Here is a 27,079-nt window from a genome sequence, read left to right on the forward strand (position 1 = left end):
CCCCTGTCCATATTGAACTGAATTCAAGGAGAGATGGAACATTTCACAGCTCAAAATGAATTATTCAAAGATGGGAAGTAATATTCTGGAATTCACCAAGAGGGAATAGATGCTCTGAGGAAACTGAACCAACGTGCAAATGAAATGTCCATAGAGCTCAGATTACGCTGACGGCCTTTAAAGTCAGTTTTTAGAGCAGATGCTTTTGGGGGGACGGAGATGGAGCTCACAGCCCCGGGAAGCACTGAGGAGTCTAAACGCACACGGGGAGGGGCTTCTGGGCGAGAGCTCAGGTGTGTGCAACCTGGACACGCCTGACTGTGAACTAACCTGGGGCTGGGTCTCCCCTTGTGGGCGCAGGGCCACCCAGGACGTCCCCGGTGCTCGTGTCTAAAACAAAGGCAGGAAGAGAAGGACAGCTTCATCCCCTGAAACGGGGGCCTGAAATGTGCTGAGTAAACGCGGCTCCTCTGCCCATCTGCCCACTTAAACGTGGAGCTCCCATGCTGCAAACGGCTCCAGCGTGCGGTGGCTGGTACCCCGCGTGGATTTCTCGGGCTCACGCTGCCTGCAGCCTGACCGAGCTGCCTCCGGCCTCACGTCCCTGGACGCAGCCCCCAACACCCCCCTCGCAGCTCACAAACAGGACACGCACAGCCCCGCGCTCCGGGCACCGGTGTGACGTTTAATGCTGAGTTACGCGGAGGCAGGCAGCACATCACGCAGGCCGTCACTCCGAGACACACGGGTGAGGAAAGCACAGTGTCCTTTGTCTCCCCGTGGGAAGCGGGGGAGATTCCTGCGGTATATCAGAAGCAGCCCGGGACACACAACACTACCAAAGAGAAAGGACAGTACCCGTTTCTGTATAAGAATATATTATTTAAAAGACAGTTTAAAAATAAAAATTCTGTACAGCGTCGTGAAGTCCTTTTTTTTGTTATCAGTGAACAAAATGGTTCTTAGAAAACATGATCTCATGGTGGCAGATGCTCAGGACCACGTCTCCCCGCAGGGCCGATCCGCAAAGCCCAGCCGGCCGGGTCCAGAGAGCAGCCCACAGCACACGGCTTTCTTCAGGCATGATCTGCTTGGAAAAGGAAAAAGACGGCTGGTTTGTGACTGTGGGATCGGAACTGTGTGGGCATGCCGCAAATGTCACAGGCTCACACACGGGCAATGAGCACTTCTTCTGTCCCAGCACTCTGTGCGTTTCATCACTAAAGCAAGAGGAATGGGATTATTGCCTCTGGTTTAGAGACTGGGGCTCTGCGGCTCAGAGAGGTTGAGATGCTTGTGCACGTCACTCAGCTTGTAATTAGCAAAGCCCGGACTCAGAACAAGGATCGTTGGATGCCAGGGCCTGGTACCCACCTCTCCTCTATGAAACCAACCCAGTTCTCATGCCCTGTACCCTGACTGCTCTATAAGCGAGGCTCTCCCAAGTGACCCTCATACACGTGTGTGGTGTGACCTTACCACGCGGAGGCCGAATGGGCTGGTTTGCCTTCTACCCGTTCCAAATGCAAGCGCGCAGGAAGTGCTTACAGCGACATAAGCAAAGACTTTCTTTTTGAAAAGTAGTACCTATGCTAATCATTGATCTTTTTCTAAGGCATGGCTCCTTTCAGAGCCTAATTGTAAAGATTATATGCAAGGGAGAAGCGTTTCGTTTAAAAACATTCATACATTCAGATTCTCTCCCCTCCTTCCCTCCGTCCCTCCTTCCTTCCCAGATTTCCACGCCATCCCCATTGCAGTCTGGACTACCGTATACACTGAGACACCGTTCAGAACAGCCTTACCTTCACGTTTTCCCCCATCTCTGCTTTTCTCTCTTGACGCGGTGCTCTCAGGTGTCAGGCTCTCAGCCTTCTGCTGTAACCAGGACAGAGGATACGGAAGGCAAAAATCAAGCTCCAGGAACAGTGAGTGAGTGACTGCTCGTCTGCCCAAGACCTTCCCGGGGCTGCAGATGCTAAGACGCGGGAGGAGACTGGGGTCTACAGCCTGGGGGAGCTTCCCGGACAACAGCTCTGCACGGGCCACCTTCCCTGCGGTCAGAGGCCCCACTGCACACGGCCACTGTCCTCGCACTCATGGCCACAGGTGCAGCGCCAGCGCACTGGTGGATGCGGGTGCGAAGTCCGAGACCCTTTCACCTCTTTTGTGGGTCTGTTCTTTCTGGGAACAGGAAGGGGCACTGGAGCGTCCTAACGGCCCTTCTAGGCGGCTGGCCTGGGACCTGGAGACTGAGGCCTTCGCAGCGATGGCTCTCAGTTGACCCTGGGGAGTCAGGCCCCTTTAGCCCTCCTGTCAGGGGGCTCGGCAGGGGGACACCGCCTCTTCCATCTGTTCTCTGCATCTTTTGCTCTTAGGTTCTTGGAGTTTCAGGACCCGTCTGTGACTTTTTTTTTTTTTTTTTTTGCGGTACGCGGGCCTCTCACTGCTGTGGCCTCTCCCGTTGCGGAGCACAGGCTCCGGACACGCAGGCTCAGCGGCCATGGCTCACGGGCCCAGCCGCTCCGAGGCACGTGGGATCTTCCCGGACCGGGGCACAAACCCATGTCCCCTGCATCGGCAGGCGGACTCTCAACCACTGCGCCACCAGGGAAGCCCTTACATTCCTGAGCTCTTAACTCTCCACAACGTCTTAGTACTTGTGAGTTCCCCAGCACTCTCTTTTTCAGTCCTTCACCTGGAATGCTGAGGGTTTTTTTAATTTTTTTTTTTTTGTGGTATGTGGGCCTCTGACTGTTGCGGCCTCTCCCGTTGCGGAGCACAGGCTCCGGACGCGCAGGCTCAGCGGCCATGGCTCACGGGCCCAGCCGCTCCGAGGCACGTGGGATCTTCCCGGACCGGGGCACGAACCCGCGTCCCCTGCATCGGCAGGCGGACTCTCAACCGCTGCGCCACCTGGGAAGCCCCATCTGTGACTTCTTGGGGGAAGAATCCGAGTAGAGGAATTGGCTGCCAGCCTGGATTGCCATCGACCCATCAGCATTTACCGAGCACCATATCGCGTGCGGCATTGTACACGAAGGAGGTCGAGAGCCGCACCGAGGCTCAGCGGGCGCAGTGGGAGTTCCTGGCTGCAAAGACGGGGTGGGGCCCTGCCCGCAGTGAGGACAAATGGCACAGAAGGGGGCCCTTGGGTGGGTGCGGGGGGACACCGGCCAAGGCCAGAGGGGGACCAAGCCCGAGGCAGCAGGGACGGGCCCCGGAGAGAGGAGGTGGGAGCGTGGATGGAAGGGAGGCGACACTCAAGTGGCTGGACGTCACGGGGGGAGGTCCCAGGGGTCCCAGGAGGCAGGGGGACCTGAAGCAGATCTGCACACACTGGGGTCCTGCCTTGGCCAGACCAGCTTCTGGGGCTTTTCTGAAAACCTCTACCCCAGCTCTGAGCCTATGAACTGGACCTCCCTGAAACACAGGATCAATCCCAACAGCAGCCTGGAGCCAGACCCAGCCCCTCCTCGAGGTGCCACGTGGTAGCCCTGTGGCCAGGTCGTGGTGGTGGCTTTTCCCATGCCAGGGGAAGCGTCTCTTCCGCCGCCCTCCCTCTGCACAAGGTCAGCCCTGGGAGGAGGTGAGGGACCCGCGCGGGCCTAGGGCGCTGCTCTGAGGGGATGCAGGCAGCCGAGGTGCTGTGATGCTCTGCATTTCCCGTGGGCGATTGCGACCACGGGGCACCGACTCTGCCCGAGGTTCTGTGCGTTCCGTGCCGTGAGCTCCCCGAGGACTGACCCCCCTCCTCCGTGGGATGCACGAGCTCCCATCTGGAGGGCCCCCCGGGCCGTGTGGCCGGGCCCCGCGGCCCCCGCGCCTGCGCAGCCCGGCTCACCTCCTTCATGGCGTCCATTTGCTTCAGCTCCTCGTAGCGGTCTCTGGACTCCCACAGGGGCTGCAGCATGAGCTCCCCCACCGCAGGGAAGAGCTGCGAGGGAACACACGGGCCCTCTCAGCAGCTGGTCCCCCTCGCAGAAGACGCTGGCGCAAAACCGTGCCAGGTCCCGTGCGTCCCGGGGGAAAAGCCGCGCAGGGAATGTGCTTCTGTCCAAGGGGCACCTGTGGACCCTTGGGTCTCGGCTGCGGCGGAACCCAAGGTGCCCGAGGTTGGAAGCCGACTGGTCAGTGAGTCCCGGGAGCCCCTGGGGAGGGAGAGCCCCCGCTCGCTGCCCACCCACCCCTTCCAGGTCCCTGCTTCCTGCTCTCACACTGTCCTCGCGGACCTGGCAGAAGCCACCCCCTGCCCTCTGCTTGAAGGGACCCCCGACTGTCCAGCCTGCAGACTCTCATCTTCCAAACGCCAACCTTGCCTACTAGAGCCCTGGCAGCCCCGGGGTGGGAGGGGTGAGGCTGCTTGCACCGCCCCCCCCCACTGCCCCCATCCCGCCACTGCATGGCCCAGGACCCCTCCGCCCACCCCGTGCTCAGGCCTGGCCCTGCGGCTCCCACCGCCCCGGGGCCACCTGCTGAGCATCTTTACCTTTGAGACTCAGCTCTGAGGCGCTTGCCTCTCACTCCAAGACCCCCCGGCAGCCCCAGGGAGCCCAGTGCACACAGCCCTCAGCCCCTCGTGCTTTCTGTGCTTCCCCAGCCCTGCTCCTGCCACCTGTGGGAGCCACCATCGCCCTGCTGTGCCCTGGCACCCGGTGCCCACGGGGAAGACCCCGCAGCCTGAGGAAGGAAGCTGCAGACAGGGAGACAAATTCTAGGCGGAACGGAGCCACGGGGCTTGAGGAGGGTGTGCTGAGGGAGCTCTGGAAGGTTGCTGAGCAGGGCATGGGGTGCCCAGGCCACGGAGGGTGGGCTCAGAGGTGGAGGCTTGAAGAAAGGCAGGACCAGGAGCTAAGGGCCGTCCTGTAAGACGGGAGGGCCTGGGAGGGCGGGGGGCTGTGTGCCCTGTGCTGGGGGCAGTGGGGAGCCATGGAAGGCTCGGGAGAGAGGCAGAGGCCGGCTCCTTGCTGAGGATTAACCTGGTGTCAGCCGTGTGCCGGGTGGGGTGGGGGGCAGGTTAGAGGGGCTTCTGTAGGCAGAGTTGAAAGGCTGACAGGGACTTGGCCGGTGCCCTGGGAAGCGGGGCCCTGGGGGGGGGCCCAGAGACACCATGGGGGAGGGTGGCCAAGGGTGGGGCGGTGTCCATGGGGGAGGGTGGCCAAGGGTGGGGCGGTGTCCATGGAGGAGGGTGGCCAAGGGTGGGGCGGTGTCCATGGAGGAGGGTGGCCAAGGGTGGGGCGGTGTCCATGGGGGAGGGTGGCCAAGGGTGGGGCGGCTTTGCTGCTGGGTCGCCGCCCGGGGGGCGGGGCAGGCGGCCAGTGCACACGTGTGTGTCCGTGTGAGCGTGTGAGTGTGCGTGCACCTGTGCATGTCTGGGTCACTCACCTTGGTCACCGTTTCAAACATCGGGATCAGCACGAAGCTGATGAACCCAGTCTGGGCCGTGGCCTTGGTCACTTTGTCCCGGTCCATGAAAGGCGCCACGGGAAGGCCCTCCGACTTCTCGCGGTCGCTCTGCGGGGAAGGCAGAGGACACACGTTAAAGAAAGAAACACCCGTGGAATCTGGGGGCTTCCAGGATCATCGTCTGAGAGGAAGAGAGAAACAGCTAATATGCCAACGGAACCACCCGCGTCACGCACGTTCGTGACCACGTGGGACGATGGGGACGCCGTAAGTGCGAACTAGGTGCCTGCTGGGCCTGCAGGGTTGTGCGAGGGGGGGGGGCGGGGAGGGGGTTTAACTAGTGGTAACAGGGGCACTAATGTGGTAACAGTTTGACATTAGCTTTTCCTGTTGGTCCCTGTTTTTCGTGTCTCAAATTACACGTGCGCCTGCTGGGAAGGCTTCCGGAGGCGGTGATGCCGGAGGCCACCTTGGCCCGTCCGTCACGCTTCCAGCAGGAACCCAGTTAAGGGGCTAACGAGCCCAGGAGGCGTGATGCTGCGTGACGCTGTCTGATGCTCCTACCTGCATGAAATACTCCTCTAATAAACAATCCACCCAGGGTTCCGCCACCTCCATCGGACGGACCTCGTTAGAGATGTCACAGCACTTAATCAGGATCATCTTCAGCTGAAAGAAGAGATCTGGAATCAGCTGTGCAACACGGGACACATCCCACAGCGCTGTGCGTCTGGACTCACCATCACTGGCCGGCAGGGAAGGAGGGCGGGTGATGCTGGCGGAGGGGAACCCAGCATTGTTGCCCCCTGCCCCCCACAAGGACATACTTCCCGCTGCAGGGGGAAGACGGGGCATCCCCGCACCCCCGAGGGTCAGAATCTTTCCTGGAGGGGCCTCAGTAGTAGGGAAGTCCCTTGAACACACGGACGTTTTGTCATACAAACTATACACTGCAAAGCTCAGAAGTGTCTTCTTGATGTCGAGAATATGTAAAAAGTGTAGACAGACGGTATTGCCTGGAGGCAGAGGTTTAACAGATGACGAAAAAAACCCCAGCGGGTGGAGAGTGCTGGGACCCCAGAGCACTGAAGAGGTGCGCTAGAGACACAGGGTAAAGGGGATGCTCATGTAACAGCAGGGAGGGCGCCCACCGGCCTCGGCACCCCGCCGCCTGCACACCGGGCAGCGATGCAGGGGTGGGAACCACAGTCCTGCCGGCTGGCCCAAGGGGCATCCAGGGCAGGACTCCACCTCTGCCGCCCCCAGCACGGGGGGAGCAGTCCCACAAATGCCAAGGCGGCCCTGGCTTCTGCCCTCTGCCCTCTGCCCCCAAGCCTGGCGCTCCCCTGTGTTGGCCAGGCCTCTGTACGCAGGCTTACCTTCCCCTACTTATAACCTTCAAATCTGAATGAGATGGGGGAATGGGAAAGGGGTGACTTTAACTAGGAGAGGGGGTCCTGCTGGGGTGACGGGGGGCTCTCCCTGCTAAGTGCCGGGACTTGGAAAGCCGGCTTCACCGACACCTCGCTGCGAGGCGAGGTTACACGTTTTCCTTTGGCGCTTCGGTCTCCAGTCTGAGCTGGGGGTGGCGCTCACTCCCCAGCCCCCCAGAGAGGGAAGACAAGCCGCTCACCAGGGTCATGTGCTCCTCGTTGCTGTAGTCAAAATTCTCCATTTTTTCTTTGAAAGAATCCATAATTTCCGCGTGCCTCGCCATGTCGGTGGCCAGGATTAAGGTGATCACCCCCTGAGGAGCGAAGGCAAAGTGTGAACGCGGGGCACGATCCCAACAGTGACTCAGTGAGCGCCTGCTGTATGCAGAGCCTTCTGCTCATACCGCTTCATCTGGGCCTCCTGCCAACGCCACGGGCGTGTCTAAGAACCACTGTCCTCGTTTTATAAAGAAACTGAGAGCCGGAGAGGCTGGGGAGCCTGCCCAGGCCTCAGCTGGTGAGTGGAAGGCTGGGGGTTGAGCCCCGGGCTGCCAGACACAGGCTGTGTCCCTGGAGAAGGCAGCGCGTCGGGCCCGCCAAGACCGTTCGTCTGCAGAGGGCAGGCTCAGCACGTGTCTCCTTGCGAAGTCCAGACGCTTTCAGCCGAGGACAAATGCTCCCCGCTGATGCAGTAATTTAGGTATATGGTTTGTTCCTTCCAGAGCTTGTTGTTGGAGGTCAGTGACCTATTTTCCAAGAGTATCTTTTTCCTGTTATCTAATCTGTATGTGATGATATGTGCTTATCTTGCTTGGGAGCGATCAAAGTCTGATCATATAATAGCATGCTTCTATTAACGAATTTGTAGGTAAGGATAAAATAAAGGTTGTTTTGTTTTGTTGTTTTTGGCCATGTGGCATGCGGGATCTTAGTTTCCCGACCAGGGATCAAACCCGCACCCCCTGCATTGGAAGTGCAGAGTCTTAACCACTGGACCCCTAGGGAAGTCCCCAAATAAGTTTTTTAATACAAATATTTTGACCTTGTTAACCCAGTATTGGTTTAGTAGAAATAACATAATTTGAAACCATGATCATCTACCCACCCACTCATCCACCCATCGATTTATCTGTCTCCCCACCCGTCCACTTGTCTACTCACCCATCCATCCACCCATCCATCCACCCACCCACTTGTCCATCCATCCATCCATCTATTCAGTCATCCATCCATCCTACAAACATTTACAGAACACACCTCTGTGCTGAGTATGGTGTTCTACTTTTCCAAGAAAACACCACCACAAGCATCAAATACACAACTCAAATCAGTCAAGACAGATAAAAAATCGGGGGGGGGCGGGCTTCCCTGGTGTCGCAGTGGTTGGGAGTCCGCCTGCCGATGCAGGGGACACGGGTTCGTGCCCCGGTCCGGGAGGATCCCACATGCCGCGGAGCGGCTGGGCCCGTGAGCCATGGCCGCTGAGCCTGCGCGTCCGGAGCCTGTGCTCCACAACGGGAGAGGCCACAGCAGTGAGAGGCCCACGTACCGCACAAAAAAAACAAAAAAAGGGGCATCACTGGCCTTTTCAATTGTGCGATTTCTCGGTAAAGATTTAACTGTATTGTTAGTGAAGGATCTGTTCCTATGATGAGTTATCCCTCAAAATATTCAAGGACGGAATATGATTAAAAATTGGGACAACGGATTTTACCCGTAGGAAGTGTTAATGTCAGTAAGGTGCTGGGCAAGGTCAGCCTGTGTCCCCGTGGCGGGCGGCACGAGCAGGGCCCCGGCCCCTGGGTGCGGCTCCTCCGCGGGAGCGGGGTGCTGCTCTGACCCCTCCACGCACAAAGGGGCTCAGCTGCCTGAATCCTCTGGGCCGTGTCCCTGGCAGGGCTCCTCACCCGGCAGCCATCGGGGCGGCACAAAGGCAGGGTCCTTTCTTCAGGGTTTACCCCTTTACCTGCCTCACAGAAAGACTCACTCCAGCTCGTGGAACATGTCGCGTGTGCCTGCTGGGTGGGTCCATAAACGTGGAAGGGAGGCCAGAAAGCCAGCAGATAGAAAGCCAGCAGATAAAGGGGAGGTAACTGTACCAGGAGCCGGTGATTCACCAGGGCGGTAATTAAGCCCTGATTGAGCTCTGACTGCCTGGAAGCTGGAAGGATGGGGAACGAGGCTGCTGTCGTCTGATAAGGTGAAGCTATCAGTTCTCCTGGAGGGAGGGGACTGTGTCCTGGCCCTGGGCTCTAGTGCGTCTTGGAGCAAGGCCACAGAGACGCCGAACAGACGCGGCGTGTGGTTCCTCCTATGCCGTGGACACGGCTCCCGTTCTAAGTGCCACATGCTGGGGGACGGAACAGCAGGAAGGCATCCTCTCACGGTTCTGGAGGCCGCAAGTCTTGAAACCAAGGTGTCCCCTCTGAAGGCTCCGGGGATGGTCCATTCCCTACCTCTTCCTGTTTCTGGTGGCCCCAGCGCTCCTTGGCTTGTGTCCACATCACTCCTGTCCCTGGCCCTGTTGCCTCTCTGTATCTCTCCTCTGTGTGTCTCTTATGAGGACACTTGTCATTGGATTTCACATCCACATGGATAATCTGAGGTAACCTTATCTAAAGCTCCTAATTTAATTATGTCTGTAAAGACTCGTTCACAGGTCCTGGGGAGTCAGGAAGAGGACACACCTTTTTGGTTTTTTTTTTTTGGTTGGGGGGTGGCTATCATTCAACCCACCTCACTCCAAGATCTCTCTGACATCGCCCCTCCCCCGAACACGCCAGAGGATGGGACACAGGGCTGCAGCGGGACCTCCTGTGTGTGTAGGGGCGTCACTTTTGGTGAGTTGGAAGCATCTGACCCCAGACAGCTGGCCTCCCTCATCCGTTTCCCAAAGTGCCCCGAGCAGCAGAAATGTCTCTTCTGAAATGGGTGGTGGGGCTGCAGGGGACAAGAGCAGGGCTTAGGGGACAGTGGTCGGGGTTCTGCTGGGCTGGATGCCGCAGACGTGTCTGCCCAGGGCCTGCTCCCTTGAGCGAGTGACCTCGCCTGTGTCAGCCTCACTTTCCTGGGCTGTGAGATGAGAAAGGACCGATCTCAAAGGGTTCAATTAAATGGTGGCCGTGATCTGCAGGTCCATGGAACACCGTGCATGCGTGCCAAACGCAGACCTCTTCCCGGGGAGCCACTTGGCCTTGGAGGAGGCTGGGGAGGAGGGCCGGTCCCCCAGGATCCCTGGTGGGGGACTGGGAGATGTGGGAGCCTCAGGCACGGGGCGAGAGGGCTTCTGCTCTCTGGTCGGACTCACTGTCCCCCCGGTGCCTCCCACTCTGCGGTGGGCGTGCCCTCACCCCACACACCTGTCTGATCTGCTTGAAGCCCTCTGCCGGCACGCTGGAGAAGATGTTGCACTCGGGCTGGCTGAGGATCTGGAAGGCCACGGCACAGTGGTGGTTCTCCAGGGGCGAGATGTCATTGTAGCGGATGGCCAGCTCCGTGCGGGCATTGATCTGGTACCTGGGGTTGGAGGAGAGAGCAGAAGGGCCCTCGGGCACCCGCACTCAGAGGCACCTTCGAGTCAGGGCAGCGGCGCGGGCGGTGGGGTGGGGAGGTGCATGGAGGCTGGAAGGGATGGAGGGGACCGCACTCTGCTCGTGCCAGGAGCCCCCTTCTCCTGGCTCTCCTGGGTCTCTGCTGCCCCTCCAACTGGATACCTCCAAGTTGCTGTAGTCCTAACAGTGGAGGTCACCAAGAAGCCTCAACGCCTCCCCGTCGCGTGCCCTCAGAATGGTCAGACACCCTGCAGACGTTATCAGTATGTGGAGGACTGGGGTGCATTTTCTCGTCATCTGCTGTGGGCACGGCCCTCGGCTGGCCTGTGCTCGGGCACGTCATCCGAGTCTGAACTGAGGGCATGGATGCCCACGGGGCCACCTCCTCGGAGGGGCACAAACGTCCACACCTTGGAATCCGCTCTGGTCCTGACAAACGACGGCACGCTTCTCGGGCAGACCTGGCATCATCACCCGCCCAGTGATACTCGATACGCAAATACACGAACTCGACAGAACCACCAATGTACCACTAGGAACGCGAAGCAGCGCCACCCGGCCTGGACTCTGGCAGGCGCGTGGGGTGGCACTCGGGGGCCTTCGCCCCAGAGGCGGGAGCGGACCAACGTTCCAGCAAAGCCTGGCCCGTCCTCCTGGCTCCACACCTGCCCTGGACCCTCCCACCACCCGCCCGTCCACAACCCTGCTCTTGCTGTCACAGCTCCTGCCTCTGCTTTGCTCCTGTCGGAAACGGGCTGGGGAGGCTGCCCACGGGGGAGTGAGATCCAGAGACCGGGGTGGGGCTGCCCCTCCCCGTCCACGTGTGTGCGGGAGTCCCCGCCTGCTTCGGGGGAGGGAGGTCCTGCTGCCGTCGGGGCTTTGCCGGTGCAGACGCAGAGGGCTATGGCAGCCCCTCTGGCTTTGGTAACCTCCAAGGTCCTGCGCCGGGAGGCCCGGGCCCCGGACACAGTCCCAAGCAGTGAGCCATGTCCTAAGAGGTGGGGTGGAGCTGGGGGCTTAGGAGGCCTTGGCCGACCGCTCCAGCTTGGAACTGGCAGAGGGTTGAGCTGAAAAGTTCACCTCTGATGCGCAGAGGCCCCTTTACAAGGGAAAAAGAGACAGAGAAGAAGACGGCGTACGTACGTGTTGTTGTAGCCTGGATGGTCCAAGTCATGGCAGATGGCCGCTGTCATTAAGATCAAGATATCCATCTGGGAAAATTTCTCCTGGATCAGAGAGAGAGTGGGGTGGGGTGAGGAGGGGCTGGAGTCGGGTGGGAGGCGGGTGATACAGGGGGACGAAGCCCCTCCAGCTGCCGGCCCGGTGGGGGAGGACCTGCCTCTCCCTGGGGCGGGGCGGGGGTGGGCGCCCATTTGCTCACTGACCACGCCGGGCAGCGGGCTCCCCCAGACCCACCTGCAGCCCGCAGAGCCAGGTCATGCTGTACATCATCTGGGTGACGCAGAAGCAGTGACGGAAGTTGTGGAAAGGGTTGTTACGGTAGTTGTCGTGCACGCAGAGCTGCGGAGACGAGAGGGTCCGCCCTGTGGCCAGCTGCCCACCCCTCCCCCCAGCTCCTGGCACCTTCTTCCCGGTGCCAACTGCCTGCTCCCCACCTGGCCCTCATCCAGCTGCCCTCCCATTTCCCGAGGGTGAGAGCACCAGGGGGCCCAGGGGCCTGAGGATGTCCGGGGGCCACACCATGGCCCCCACGATCCCACCCCGGGGAAGGTGTCCCCAGGGGAGCCACGCTGGGGTGTGAAGCTTGGGGGGAGAGCTTGGGGTCTATACGCGGGGAGCTGGGTCCCCAGCCACCATCAAATCTTCCACAGGCTTTTAACATCTGGTTGTGAGCAGTATTTTATTAAAAAGAAAGATCTGGGGCTTCCCTGGTGGCGCAGGGGTTAAGAATCTGCCTGCCAATGCAGGGGACACGGGTTCGAGCCCTGGTCCGGGAAGATCCCACATGCCGCGGAGCAACTAAGCCCGTGCGCCACAACTACTGAGCCTGAGCTCTAGAGCCCGTGAGCCACAACTACTGAGTCCACGAGCCACAACTACTGAGCCCGCGTGCCTAGAGCCCGTGCTCCACAACAAGAGAAGCCACCGCAATGAGAAGCCCGCGCACCGCAATGAAGAGTAGCCCCCACTCGCCGCATCTAGAGAAAGTCTGCGTGCAGCAACGAAGACCCAATGCAGCCAAAAAAAAATAAATAATAAAGAAAATTAATTAATTAAAAAGAGAAAGATCTGCTGCTAAATACTCTCTCACACACACACCCTGGCAATCACACAAACGCAGTCACGTGCATACGCTTACACGTGTGTACATGCACACGTACAGGCACACGCCCCACAAGTATGCAGGCACCGGAACGCACAATCACATGCACACAAATACAAACGTACACTCACATGCACCCCCCCATGTACACACCTGCACAACACGCTCGCTCACATGCCTGTGCGGCTTAGAGCACCTGCTTCACTTGCCCCTCCCCCGTTCTTACTATTTTCTCGCTCACCAGAGCAGGGGCTTAAGAGCAGAGAGTGTTTTGGGGGAGGAGGACGGGCAGAGACTGGCTGACCGTCCCCGCAGGGCTCTCATGGAAGCGTGGCTTCCGTCTGTAGGAAGCCCAGGGCCATCAGGAAGGCGCCCACAGTCCATTCCCATGAAACTGTGTCGGGGGGACGGGGGGGCCTGACACTCACCAGCCACCGCTTGAGGGTGATGGGGTTGATGCCAAAATCTCTGACCAGGCCGAGGTCGTGGTACATGTGCTCTAAGCAGCTCAGCATCTGCGGGCAGAGGAGGAGAGGGACGGTCAACAGCCCGAGCGGCCAGGAGACGCGCTCAGGGAGGGCCGGGTGGCTTCTCCAGCCGCACAGAGAATCCACCGGGGAAAGTGGGAGCCACGCCCAGCCCAGCCCAGAACTGGGATGACGTCCCAGACGGAAAGTCCTTGATGGCCACCACACACGGCTCTTCCTCGAGGGCACGGCACACATGCAGGCCGGGTGCCAGAGTCTGGAAACGGGGGCCTTGAAGGAGCCCCTGGCAGAGCGCCAGGACTGCGGGGTCCCGGGTGAGAGCGGGACGGCTGGAGTCCAGGCTGCCGGCCGGCTGCTGCCCGGATCACCCAGCTTTGCCAGCAGCACGAGAGCCCAGCCAGGGTTTTGCCGTCCAGAGGGGCTGTGGGTCCGACGGCCCCGCTCCCCGTCCCACCAGCCTATTCGCAGCTGCGGGCAACCCCGAGGAGCTGAAATATTTGCTGTGAAATCAGAGTCAAGAGGCGGAGGTGATCGGCAGACAAAACCATCTGGTGCCACTTACGTGGCAGCTTCGGGGCAGGAGTGACGCGTCTGAGCATCTGCTCGCGCTGACGCTGCGGCGGGCCCTGGGCTGGGCAGCTGGATGAGGCTGAGCTCGGAGCACGCGCGAGGTGACCGAGACGCCCCGCGGCCTTCGAGCCCGCGCTCGGCAGACGCGGCGTCGGGGGCAGCACTCAGGTCAGCCCGCGAGAGCGGAGCAGCGGGAAGTCACCTCCCCGCCTGGTCTGCGATCGGAGGATGCTGGGCCCCTGGGTGACGCTGGGTGCGTCACCCCCTCTTGAAGGGAGAGAGGTGAACCACCACCACCCGGGAGCCCTGATGTTCTCGGGGTGCGAGCCGCTTCTTGGGTGGCCAGATGCAGTTTTGGGGGCCAGGAGGGCTGTTGAAGCTTTCAGGTGTGTCCCTGTAGCTGTTCACCTTTGCCATCCACACTCCAAAGTTCATGGCCTCCCCAGAGGCCAGGGCTCCCGTCTTTGAGCACCTCTGGTTTGCCACTGTGGGCAGCTAGGTGCTTTTCGGAAGCCCTGGGACCCCTCCCAGGCTGCCCGGGGTCATGGAGGTGTGCTGGCGAGGGCCTGGGCCGGCAGATGGCCACACGGGCCGAGCCCACTGGCAGGGGCTGGTCCCTCCTTTCACCCCTGCCCTGATGGCGGCTGCACATACATCCCGAGTGTGGAGGGCCGCCTTCGCATCCCGCATGCGTGGGTCCTTCCACCTCTCAACGTGAGGGTGGCGTTCCCTCTCTGGCCACGAGCAGCCGGTGCCCCAAGGAGACAGGAACGGCGGGGGTTCCACCATCAGGGCCCCAGCTTTGCTATTCCTCCCTGTGGGCTGCTGAGGTCAAAACGACTTTGGGGAGAGTGAGATGTGCTCGGTAGCGGCGCTTGGCCACCTGCTGGAAGCAGGGCTGCGTGTTCTGAGCTCCTGTGCGTCCAGGCCAGCAGGGTCCCCTGCTCAGCGAGAGCTTTTGGGACATGAGGTCCTAATGCTTCTCCTGGAAGATGTGACTCTTCTCCTCCTGCCGTGGTCCCCCTCCACCACGTCCAGATGTGACTCTTCTCCTCCTGCCGTGGTCCCCCTCCACCACGTCCAGATGTGACTCTTCTCCTCCTGCCGTGGTCCCCCTCCGCCACGTCCATTGCTGAACATGCATCGATCTGGCAGGTGACAGCTGCACACTTAGAATGCCTCCTCCACCCCTGAACTTGCGGCTCCAGCCCTGCGTGCTGACTGCTTGGACGGTTTGGAGCACACGTGTCACCTAGGGCCTTTCCTCAGGCGCCGGCCAGCACGCGGCCCTTCTCAGGGTGGAGCCGGCGGGGCAGAGGCGGGACCTGCACGTTCCTGGCCCCTCTTGCTGGGGCTTCTCTCATCCTGGGAGACCAGCCAGGGAAGGCGGTTCGCACAGGAGATTCCAGGCCCAGGCGGGGAACGACGACCTGGACGGTGAGCGCTCAGCGTGCACCGTTCCTTTGCTGGAGCGCAGGGAACTCGCTCAGCGGATCTCGTCCAAGTGGGTGAGCCCCGCCGGGGCTCCCATGTTACCAAAGAGCTGGTAAGCGTCTGTGGATTCTGGTGGCCTCGTGTCCACGTGGAGGGACTTTTTGTTTTCTCCGGGTTCAGAGAGAGGAAGGTATAACTGATATTATAGACTAAACAACAACAAAACGATCTCCATGTTTGTGTTTTCTCAGCAAAAGGGGAATTTTAAAGAAGTGTGTTCTTGCCGCAGAAAGTCACTCTGGGTCCCCGAGGCCTCACAGCTGCCAGGGTCGCCTACTCTCAGCAGCACCTCTGGTGGAAGCGCCTTCCTGAAATCCTCCCCAAGCCCGCGAGGCCTGCACCCTGCAGGCCCGGGGATCAGGACGCAGCCCGGGGGGCTGCTGGGCGGAGGGGGGTGAACCGAGCAGCCAGAGCCCGGGTTCGAGGCCCTGCCGCTCACCTGCTCCTTGGCCCTGACGCCCCTTCCCGAGCCCACCAAGGGGCAGTTTGGCTGCCAACCTGGAGAATGAAGTTGAAAGACAAAGAAGACAGAGGAGAAGAGCGATGGGGCCGCTCCCGTCTGGTCCCCGAAGCCGGTCCCGGTCCCAGGCGGCTCCTGCACTCACCTCGTTGGGCTCCCAGAGCCAGACGTCGAAGGTGGGCTTCCGCAGGGCGTCTACGGTCTCGGGGGACAGCAGGTACTGGAGGGGACAGGAAAGCACTGTGAGCACGCACGGGGGCCTCTGCGTTGAGACGAAGGCTGGCCATGCCTTCTCCACTCCCCTCTTGCCCGCCTCTCAGGACACCTGGGTACCTTCTCAAAGGCTACACCCACGAGAATTCTGGAGGGGTCAGAACTACGGGGACAGACATCCCACCAGTGGTGGTCAGGGGCAGAGAGCCAGGAATGACCGCACAGGGGACGAGGGGGCGCTTGGGGGAGACAGAACGTTCACCCCTTGACCGTGGTGGAGGGTACGTGACCACGTAAGCCTGTTGCACTTGACAATGCTCTGCACTGCAGGAGGTGAACTTTACTGCATATGCTAATGACATCCCGAGAAACCGGACTTTAAAAAATACAAGAAAGTGAAATCAAGGGAAAAAACTTTTACTTGGCATAAATTCAAATAGTGGCTAAGAAGCTACTTTGAGGTTTGCTTTTGGACGCTGTCACTGGTTTAGCCGTGGGCCATAACAGCCCAGCTTGCTGGGGGCAGGCGCTGGTTCTACGGAAGACCGGAGTTTAGGTTACATTGTCAGAGGAAACAGAATATTTTAGACCCAAGACAGTCACGGTGTTTTGGAGTTAGATACAGTCGTCTCCTAGGTCTTTCCGTTTGTTTTTTTAAAAGGAACCACTGCGGAGGACTGCCACCTTTTGTTCTGGGCCTAAGCTGGGCCTCGTGACTCCCTGGGGCAGATCCTGAGGTGTGGGTCACGCGTTCCTGTAGGGCAGGGCACTCGTGTCCATGTGAAAACCTTGGACAGTATTTAGCTTGTCTTTCGTATCCGAGTTGGGGAACCCCCTGGCAGGGAGGCTCTGGGAGTTTCTTTGCTGCTGTGGGAACAGTGGGGGGGTGGCGGCCTTGGGCACGGCCAGGCGCCCTGTCTGCAGGACCCCGGCCACTGCGAAGCCCAAATCTTAGTGGGAGATTGTGCAAAGAACAGTTGGACCAAGGGTCCTGCTCAGTCACTAGCTGCAGGCGTTGTGAGATGGGGGACCACCATCACCGGACCCCTCTTTTGCAGCTGTCTGAAGAACCCTACCCCCGTCCCCAGGGCACTGCTGCTCTAACAAGGGCTGAGGCTCTCTTGTAACTGAGAAATCCTTTGTGACCAAAAAGCAAAACTTCTCACAACAACTACATGTTGTTCGGGGACCGGAGATGCAGCGAAGCAGATTTTAAATAACTTAGTTAAAAATGAAAGTTCCTTCAAGTAACATTTGCACGTGAGAACCGTTTGTTCACTGAGTCGGCGACGGGGGCTGGCTGGACACCGGGGAGGAGCTCCGACCTCTTGGAACTTGGTCTGGGACCACTGTGGCTAAACAAACGTCCGAGAGAAAATATATCCTGCCTAAGAAAAACGGCAGCGTTCCACAGCCCAGGGCCCGGGCGGGAGCTGGTTTTGCGGATGTGCAGATGGCAGGCGCCGGGTTGGGAGGTCAGGGGGGCCGAGGGTGGGAGGCTGTGGACGCTGACTGTGGCTTCTTCAGGAGCAGGATGTCACCTTACCTTGGGATAAGCGGGGACATCGCGTCGCGACGTCAACTTCTTGCTGTTATCCAAAAAACTGTATTTACAGGGACAGCTGGTCCTGAAGGGAAAAGCAAAGATTGTTTCTGGCACTGCCGCCTTGGTCTTGGTGTCACTTGGGCGGCGGATTGCGGGGACCTCATCGGAGAAAGACCGAAAAACGCAAAACCCAACCCAATCCGCATCCCACAAACCCCTTTGGTCTTATTTGTTACAGAAGAATAAGTCGTAAAGCCAGTGACGCCTCGTTGCTAAACCCCGAAGGCCGCGCCTGGACCTCCTGAGATAATACTGAGCTTTCAGCAAACATGGCATCTTCATTTTAGAGAAGCTCCTGAAAATCTCTTTTAAATGATGTGAGCAAAATACGTTTATTCTAAAAAATTCAAAAACCACAGAAGCAAAGTAAAAAAAAAGTAAGTCCCCTTTCCCCCACTTCTTTCCTCTAAATCTCACACCTGGCAATGCCTTCTGTTAAGTTTGGGGTACCTTTCCAGAACGTTCCTAGGTATGGACACACACGGACAGCCCCTGGTCCTTTTAGATAAGGATGGAATGGTACCAAGTTTCCTCTCTGGCAACTTGCTTTTTCCACTACCATGTCACAAATGCACTGCTGCTGCTTCAGAGCGCTCGACCTCATCAAAAAGCAAGTCCTCCTTGGGACCTCGGGCGTGATGGACCTCATAGGGTCATCAATCCCGCCTCCTGTAATAGACGTTCAGGATGTCCCCAACTGTTCCCCTTACGCACACGTTGAGAGTCGAGTTTGATCTCTGACTCTGCTTTTCATTCCTTAACGTCAAGGCATCAAGAACAGAACAGGGACTTCCCTGGCGGTCCAGTGGTTAAGACTTGCACTTCCGATGCCAGGGGCCCGGGTTCTATCCCTGGTCGGGGAACTAAGATCCCACATGCCTCGGGTTGCGGCAACAAAAGCAAAACAAAACAAAAGAACAGAGCAAAAGGAGCCTGGTGGTTTTGGAGGGAAGCCCCCTTCCGACATCAGGGGCGAGTGTGCTGGCCCGAGGGGTCACAGCCAGGGACTGCAGGTCGGGGCTGTTCCAGGAGAGCCGGCAGCGCCTGGGCCCCCAGCCCACATGGGCACCTTAACTCCTCTGGAAGGAACTTGAAGTCCCCCCACCTCGAATAGGGAGCACAGCGGGGGTGGCGGGAGGGTCTAACACCCCACTCCTCCCGCTCCCCCTGCCTTGCGTGAGATTCCCAGGCTGGGGATGGGGCCAGCACAGAAGCTCACGCAGTTCGTAAATAAACTTCCATCTTCCAGGAGAGCAATTTATACTGAATTGTAAGAGCCGTAAAGAAATTCACATCCTTTAAGCTGCGAGGCTCCTCTGGAGAATCTATCATAAGCAAAGAATTAGACGTAAGCAAACAGCTTGAAGGTATTCATCCCGGTGTCATCTGTTGCCGCAAAAACACAAAACCAAACTAGAAGCCACCGGAACGTCCCCCAATGGAAAATAATTTAAACCATTATGGTACTTCAACAGGGAGGACTACTATGTCATCTTTAATTATGAGTATTATGTGAAGCGAGGGAATTTTGGACGAAAAGGGAAAAAGAAACGTTGCCTACAGTATGTCCTGAAAGGTACTGCAAAACAATTGGCCACGGAATGAAGAGAAAAGAACTCACTGGGTGGGTGACATTTGCAGACATTCTGCAAAAATGCCTGAGGCTGCATTTTCATCTACTGACTGTTTACAGTGTTGTAAATGAAAAAAAATTACAACAGTATTTCGTAGCTGTTTTTCGAAACCGGCTATCTGGGCGTGGAAGAACATCTGGGAAGCTCAGGACTGGGTTTTGACTGGGAGCATCGTGGTCGCCGTTATTTTTACTGACTTGCCCCCCTCATCAGTATAGTCTGGAGGGATGACAAGGTGGCTATGCCACTTGCAAGCTCAGAATAATACGTCTGCTTCCTTTTTGGGAAAAGAGCCTCAGTATGACTTTCTTGGCGTGCCGCTGTTCCTTCCCTCCACCCGATGCTTGCGAAACCATCCGAGCTGCTTAAGACGGCTTCGTGCATGGAGTGGGATTTTAAGACAGATTTAGCAGAAGGGTAACAAAGTGAACCAAGAAAAAGCGCCAACCAAACGCTTTCCGTGGTCGCCCCTGTCAACGAGAACTCCCATTTACACACGCACGTCTGAGCAGTGAGAACCTGGTCTGTGACTTAAGAGCATAGGTAGCATCGTCATTATTTCTTTTCCGCTTTTAACCTCTTTTGTACAAACATGCACACACGTGCTGTGCAGGTCAGTCCCGCGCCTCTCCCAGGAGGGCTGTGTAAGCTTCCACCACCGAAGATGATCTGACTGCTGGAATCCACTGCTTCCTTGAAAATCCCAGCGTTGGGAGGTCCTGCCGCGGCCAGGCAGCCCTGCCTGCTCCCTCTTCGGCCCGTCGCCACGGGAACCAGCATCCTCCAGCTGACAGAGCAGCTGGCATGGTGCCTTTTCTTTTCTTTCTGTTTCATTTTCTGCGCTCCCAGCCTCCCCCCTCCTGGGGCTCAGTCCAGTGGTCAAGGCCATTTGTTTGGGATGAAAGCAGAGATGACAGATCCCAGAGCCCTCAGATGCCGCCCCGTGTTCCTGCAGCCCCCACGTGCTCGGCGGGGCCGGGCCCTGCCCTGAATGTGGGTGGGTGATCCTCCCTCTGTCCTCTTGGGGGAAAAAGCCAAGAGAAACCCAAGGCCTGTGTCTCAGGGGAGCGCAGCCTGTTCCGAGGGTGTCTGTGGGTCTGCGCCTCATCCGACCCAACGGCCATCCCTATTCCCTGGGGAAAGGCGGTTCTGGTCCACGCAGAGCCCTGGCTCCGAGGCCACGCTGGGGTGTGCCTGTGCGGGGGTGAAGGCGGCCATCGCCTCAGGCTCCCTGGCCACCCGAGCGGGTGCAGACCTGAGCTCAGCCGGGCAGGTGCCTTTGTTCCCCTCTCCGCCCCCGAGAGGCAGGATCACCGCCCGGCTGGGTGGACATCCTCAGAAAGAGCTGCTCAGCTGTGCGACCTCCCCCGCAGGTAACGAGCCTGGTCCCAGGATGCCGGATGACTACACGGCCCCCTTGCACGATTAAGATGGAACCCAGCCGTCAGCAGAGACGAGGGGCAGTGCAAGCAGCTTATCCCCCATCTGAGTTAATTTCTCCATAAAGAAAAGGGCAGGGCTGTTTGTATGGGGCACAAAGGGGTGCTGGGCTCCCGGGCAGTGTCCCAGGTGGGTGTCGCTGCGTGGATCAGCCCTGAGCCCAGGAGGCTGCATTTCTTTTTTCGCAATGTGTCAGCACTGTTACAGACTTTACCCCATTCTGTTTTCGATTGAAGAGGCACAATTACCCGTCTCTCACCTACATGAGCTGCTGTGAAAACTGCCTGTTGAGAAGACAAGCCTCTAGAAGTGCTGGGGCACAGGGAAGGCTCCTCTTCGGACCACAGCACTGTGAGTTCCAAAAACGCATTGATACCTCTTGCGGGGGCGGGGGGGGGGGGTGGGGGGCGTGGAAGAGGCTTCATTACTCGGATGAGCCCCGGTTCTGCCCACTTTGCCCCCGACGGGTGCCTGCAGGTGACATCTCGCTTCCCTTGTGCTCTGAAATCGGGCAGGTCTTCTCCACATGGTCTATCGTGTCCCCCAAGAATCATATGTGGATGTTCTAACCCCCAGTACCTGTGACTGTGACCTCATCTGGAAATAGGGCTGTAACAGATGTAATGAGTTAAGACTGGTCACACCAAGTGTGATTGGATTAGGGTGGCCCCTAATCCAATATGACTGGTGTCTTTTTAGAAAAGGGCCATTTGGACACAGAGACAGACACATACGAAAAAAAAGGCCATGTGGAGACAGAGGCAGAGACTGGAGTGATGCTCTACAAACCAAGGGGCCGCAAGAATTGCTGACAACTGCTAGAAGCTGGGAGAGAGGCCTGGAACAGGTTCTCCCGAGAGCCTTCAGAGCGAGCCTGGCCTTCCTGACACCTTCACTTCAGACTTCTGGCCCTCAGAACTGTGGGAAAGTAAATTCCTGTTGTTTTCAGCCCTGCAGTGTGTGCTGCTTGGTTATAGCAGCTACAGGAAACTAACACCACCTGGACGAAATTCTGTTTTTTCTCCTGCAACCTAACCCGCAGGGCAGTGCACGCCAGAAAGCACAGCAGGGGCATCACGTTGCCCCTGCCCCAGCCTGGCTCTTACAGAAGGGGCGGTGGGGGATGCCTGCCACACGGCCGGCGGGGCAGGACCAGCGGGGGCGGGGGGGGCGGGGCTCCTGACTCACCCCAGTTGCTCTGGGCAGGTGGTAGGATTGAATCATTTGAGAAGGGACGAGAGGCCTCATTATAAAACACCTTCTGCTTTTGAATCACTACATCATGCCCGTGAAACTAACCTAACACTGTAAGTCAACTATACCTCAGATCAAAACCCAAACCCGAACCCCACCTCCTGCAAGTGCTCTGTGGGCTGTGTGGCTGCAGGCGACCCTACAGAGGGAACATGGGGGCCGGGGCCCAGGGCACCACCGCTCGCCGCAGCAGACACGGCCCTCGGCCACGGGCCGCCAGTCTGAGGCTGCTTGCGGAGCGGCCGGGACAGGGCCTGGCCGACTAGCTTTATCTCCCCTGGGTGTTAGGACTGGGCACAGGACGGAGGTCCAGCACGTGGCTGCCAGAGGGCTAGGCTGAGCTGTCCAGATCCTGAGCCCGAGGACGACACCATGACCAGGGGCCTCCTTCCAGCTGCTGAGCCGGGCCCAGCCGTGGGGCTGCGCGGGCAACTCCAGGGCCCTTACTGGGTCACGTGAGGGATCTGCCTCCTGACCCCACAGAGCCTTCTGCTTCAGGGACGGTGGGGACGAATTATTCACTCACAATTTTCTGTCGTCACGGACTCCTTTGCCCGACTTCCCCCAAATCCAATGGGATGAGACATCCCGAAGTCCAAAACACTTGACAAGTGAGCGGGCCATGAATGGGGCGTGGTCCCCGGAAGCCATGCACCACCGAGCCCGTCAGGCTAGTCCCTGAGCCCATCCTGAGGCCGCCAGCCCCGCCCCTCCCCTGCGACCACCAGCTTCCCCTCCCCTCCTGCACCGAAGGCCCTTGCATGTAGCCACGCTCTGCAGTAAGCAGGTTGCCCTCAATTTTGAAAACTTAGGAAACGACCTTCAAGATGTTGGGTGGCCTCGTGAGCCAATTTGGCGCGCTTGCACGGGCCGTTCGCAGGTTCATTAGTCCCGTTAAATCCTGCTGAGCCCCAGCTGTAACCTCAGCCTCCTTAGTGGCGTGGCGTTCCGGGGGTGACGGGCCACACCGTCACCACGCGGTCTCTGGACCACGGGCGTGAAGCAACGCAGGACAGCAGACAGTTGCAAGCTGGGCCCGTCAGCAGAGCGCTCGGTGCAGCCCCGCACACAGCAGGCTCAGTGTGTGGGACCTCCAGCACCATCTTGGCTGGCGTGGTGCATCTCTCCCCTTGACCTGAACATCTGCTTTGACCACCGTTTCGGCCAAGGGTCTGGCTGTAGCCCAAACCCCACTTTCCAAGAAATGCCTGGGGCATGTTTTTCCTGGATTTCGGCAGCCTGGGCCACCTCACCCTGGTTCTCCAGGGGATGTGTGGAGGGACCCTTATTCCGTGGGACAAGTGACTTCTGTGTCCAGAACGCGGCATCGCTCCCCTGACGGGCCGCTCTGTGCTATGGGGACGTCCGCACGGGATTGGGGCCTCCGGGACACCAGGACACTCGTCCCCTGGAAGCCAAAGGCCTTTCTCCTTTTATCGTTCCCCTTTTCAAAAAATCGATGCCAACTCTGTTCAAGTTGGGGCCGTAAATCCTAACACTCTGATCTGCAAGAAGATTACTGGCCTTTTCTGTGACGTCATCCTCCCAGCCCCCCTCTGCCATAAACTCTCTTTTATGATAAGAAACCTGTGTCATCGGAAAGCAAATCCCAGACGGTGCCCACCCCAGCCAGAGCTGGGATCCTCCAGCTCTGCTTTCAGGGAAAAAAACCCCCAGGGCCCCTCTCGGCTCCGCGTGGCCGCGCAGAGCTCTCCCCGGCCGTCCGCCGCGCTTGCCCAGCGCAGACCTTACCTGTTGCTTCTAGCTGCCAGCTCGTCCCTCATCTTTTTAATGTCACTCTTGCATTTCTCAACCTCCACCACTTTCAGTCCTTCCACTGGAGACCAAGAGAAACAAGGGGGTTACCATGGATACACGTGGAGGCTGGGGAGGCTGGTAACTGGGGGCTTGCCTGTGGCTCCCACGTCCCCGGGGGTGAGGGGCGGAAGCTGGCTCAGACACTGGTTCCCAGTCCCGCCCACGCCGCTGATTCTCAGGCCTCCCCCCCCCCCCCCCCACGGCTCAGCCACAGCCTGTTCATCACGAAGCCCCTCCCCCTCCCCGCTTCCCGAATCGCCACCGTTCCCGCACGTACTTCTTGCTTTTTCTCCGTACCCCTAAGCGCCAGCTGAGGACAGAGGATCTTTTATCCCCAAAAGAAAAAGGGGGTACGTGTTCCCAGGGTAGTAAAATGCAATGAAGGGCTCGGGGAGCAAAACCACAGCCTTCCCAGCAAGGATGAAAATTTCGTTAAGGCAAAAGCTTTGCAGTTGAAGGTCCTGGGTAGAGCAGTTAACCGGGAGAAGCGCTGACTTGAAATGGATGAGAAATGATCAGGCCAGGGGAAGGACGAGCGGAACCCGCGCTTGGTCACATTCCCAGGGTCCTGCAGCACCGGGTCCCCTAAGTCAGAACACTACGTTTTTTTTCATCAAAGGATGAACTGGCACTACGCCTGCCAGCGAGCGTTCAACTGCAAGGCGTTCACTCTGGCAGGTGCATATTTAGTTCAGAAACGCTGCCAGTTCTGGAAGGGCTTTCAGATTAGAGTCAGGTCATAAGAAATAAAAAAGATGAGCTCTGTTACTTGGTAATCACACCTCGATTTTTATGCAGAAAGATACTACCCACGATGCCACTCATTCCCCTTTCTATCAAGCGGAATATGGCTAAAAATAAAATGCAGGTGATTTCTAAGAGAAAAACAAAGCAACTCAGCGACTTCCGTGGGCTTCCACCCGTCTCCCATCCGGAGGAACTGTCAGCAGCTCTGGGGCTCGCGGCTGGGGGAACTCTCCCAGCGCCGAGCCCCCGGGCAGCCCTCCAGGAACCACGATCTTCCTGGGTGGGTTTTCTAAACATTTCAGTGTCAGGGGCCAAGATTATGTGGGACCACTGCTTCTTTCCGTCCAGTGGCAGGAATCTGGAGGATCTGATACTCGGCTCTGGTTCCGGTGACCTGCTTCTGTGCCGTGCGGGATGCCAAGGGAGAGGCTCAAACACCATCTCCACCCTCCTGTACCAGGACGCGGGACCAGCGAGGTGGGGAAGCCAGGGAACTGGACATCGGTACTTTGTGCTCCCACCAAGAGCCCACACCCTCCTTTGGGGTGCGATGCCCTCAGCACTTTCTCGCATCGCGGACCCCGTTAGGAGGTGGATGAAACCATGGGTCCTCTTCCAAGAAAAAGCACATTAGCACACACCCTTTACGGTTTGCATTTGGACCAGGCGTGCGCGGCCTCCCAGGCATTTCTCGGCCGCCGTCCCACTGCAGGACGCTTACCCCGAGGAGGAGAGGACCACCGCGGAGCTGTGTCTGCGGGTCTGCGAATGGGACAGATGGTAGATTCAACATCAGTGGCAGGAAGGGGCCCAGGAAGGGGTTGTTAACACGTGAAGGGCAGAAAATTTTGGAAAGTTGAATAGATCTGGAGAAGAGACCCGGCATGTGGCATAGACTTGGATCCAAAAAGTGGATCCATCTGGGGAAGAGATGGAGCACGCAGTGTAGAGTCCAAATAGGGTAGCGGTGCCCTGCCTGCAGGGTCCACGGGTACCATTCATTCCGTTTCCAGCATCACTTCTCTGAATACAAAATAACCTATGATCGTTGTAGAAAATGGAGGAAATACAGAGTATCTCAAAGAAGGGTATTTAAAAATTTATTCATGGGGCTTCCCTGGTGGCGCAGTGGTTAAGAATTCGCCTGCCAATGCAGGGGATACGGGTTCGAGCCCTGGTCCGGGAAGATCCCACCTGCCGCGGAGCAACTAAGCCCGTGCGCCACAACTACTGAGCCTGTGCTCTAGAGCCCGCGAGCCACAACTACTGAGCCTGCGTGCCACAACTACTGAAGCTCGTGCGCCTAGAGTCCGTGCTCTGCAACAAGAGAAGCCACCGCAGTGAGAAGCCCGCGCACCGCAACCAACGGTAGCCCCCGCTCGCCGCAACTAGAGAAAGCCTGCGTGCAGCAACAAAGACCCAACACAGCCAAAAAAAAAAAAAAAAAAAATTATCCATGATCCTATTGGCCCAGAGAACTCATTTAATATTGTATATATTGGTGTGTATCCCTCCAGGCATTTTTCTCCCACCCCCATGCAATCTAAATATCTATTTATCTTTCTTAATTTAAAAAAGGCAGAATTGGGATCATGTTTTCTCATCTGCTTTTCTCCATCGTCAACAAGTCAAGGGTGCTCCTGTTAGCAGCTGCCTCGTAGCTCATGGTTTCTGCTGGCTGCCTGATGTTTGATTGTGTGGTATTGAAATTGATGTAGATCAGGTTCCTGGGCCATTTATCGGGGGCGATGTTAAGATTAAGCCTTTTGGGCAACACGGAATGATAGAATTTACTGTAATGATGTTTATGAAATACAGCCTGGTTGCCAAGGAAATTGATAGTGAGTAATGAGATGGCAAAAGTGCATTAATCAATGGAAGAGAAAAACAGTGCGTCACAGGATTAAAGAGCCCCACCGCCGGGCGGAAGCCAGGAGGCAGTGAGAGCGCTCGGCGGATTCAGGCGCCAGCAGACCCAGGGCTGCCGCTCCCAGGCCTTGCTGGACACCAGGATGCCTTGTGGAAGATCCTGGGGGAGGGAGAAGGCCGTCCGAGCTGGGCCTCCCCCAGGTCCTGGCACTGACACTAGGGAGGACTCAGGGTTGAGACGGATGTCAGTTTCCCACTTGTCAGTCTCAAACCTGAAACACAGGCGGGCACGGACCAGAACCCCAAACTAAGGCAGAGGCTCCACAGCCCCGGGCTGAGTGGCAGCGTGAGCACCACCTGGACGCTGCTGTCCCCTTGGACTTTAGAAGGGGTCACGGCCACCCTAGAGGACCTTTAAGAATGATTTTCTAAGAGGGACACTGGCTTCGGGGACGGGGCCTCAGCAGGCAGGAGTAACAGCACGGTCACGGTCAGGTCACGAAGGCAGCTCTGTCCTACTCCCTTCTCCCCCTGACCCGCTGGGCTCTCCTAAGAGGCTGGCTGTGGGCAGGCGAGGCCCTAGTTAAGCTGCAGAGCTTTGGAAGTTGTTTATAGCCACGTAGGAATAGAGCCTCGGGTTTCAGCACTTCCTCCAAGGACTTTGGTAAAGAATTTGCATAAAGCACATTTCCCCGGTGACAAAAAGAAAAGCAAGCTTTGGTTTCAGTTTTCTGGGTTGTTTGCATGACCTGGCTGTAAACTTTGCCCCATGGGGCCAGCTCTCTAGTCTGTAGGTTCTGGGCCAGGCCCCG

The 27,079-nt window shown here is 58.1% G+C and overlaps 1 protein-coding gene across 5 annotated transcripts in view; it reads right to left on the bottom strand.

The window, feature by feature from the left end:
- Nucleotides 1-691: 691 nt before the first annotated feature.
- Nucleotides 692-27,079, bottom strand: part of PDE9A (phosphodiesterase 9A) — a 97,747-nt gene continuing 71,359 nt past the window's right edge. The window contains exons 7-19 of one of the 5 annotated variants that reach the window (XM_060010270.1): nucleotides 23,586-23,670; nucleotides 17,446-17,527; nucleotides 15,832-15,906; nucleotides 13,103-13,189; nucleotides 11,807-11,911; nucleotides 11,534-11,616; nucleotides 10,199-10,355; nucleotides 7,040-7,153; nucleotides 5,971-6,504; nucleotides 5,386-5,514; nucleotides 3,845-3,937; nucleotides 1,806-1,878; nucleotides 692-1,090 (exon numbers count right to left, since the gene is read on the bottom strand). In XM_060010270.1, the coding sequence (XP_059866253.1) occupies nucleotides 1,077-1,090; nucleotides 1,806-1,878; nucleotides 3,845-3,937; nucleotides 5,386-5,514; nucleotides 5,971-6,504; nucleotides 7,040-7,153; nucleotides 10,199-10,355; nucleotides 11,534-11,616; nucleotides 11,807-11,911; nucleotides 13,103-13,189; nucleotides 15,832-15,906; nucleotides 17,446-17,527; nucleotides 23,586-23,670 (1,631 nt within the window). In that variant the 3' untranslated portion in view covers nucleotides 692-1,076. The remainder of the gene's footprint in view (nucleotides 1,091-1,805; nucleotides 1,879-3,844; nucleotides 3,938-5,385; nucleotides 5,515-5,970; nucleotides 6,505-7,039; nucleotides 7,154-10,198; nucleotides 10,356-11,533; nucleotides 11,617-11,806; nucleotides 11,912-13,102; nucleotides 13,190-15,831; nucleotides 15,907-17,445; nucleotides 17,528-23,585; nucleotides 23,671-27,079) is intronic. The other 4 variants (XM_060010271.2, XM_060010273.2, XM_060010274.2 and 1 more) reach the window with 4 other exon arrangements.

Source organism: Delphinus delphis, chromosome 4 (assembly GCF_949987515.2).
Source record: "Delphinus delphis chromosome 4, mDelDel1.2, whole genome shotgun sequence".
In the NCBI taxonomy this organism is placed as follows: Eukaryota; Metazoa; Chordata; class Mammalia; order Artiodactyla; family Delphinidae; genus Delphinus; species Delphinus delphis.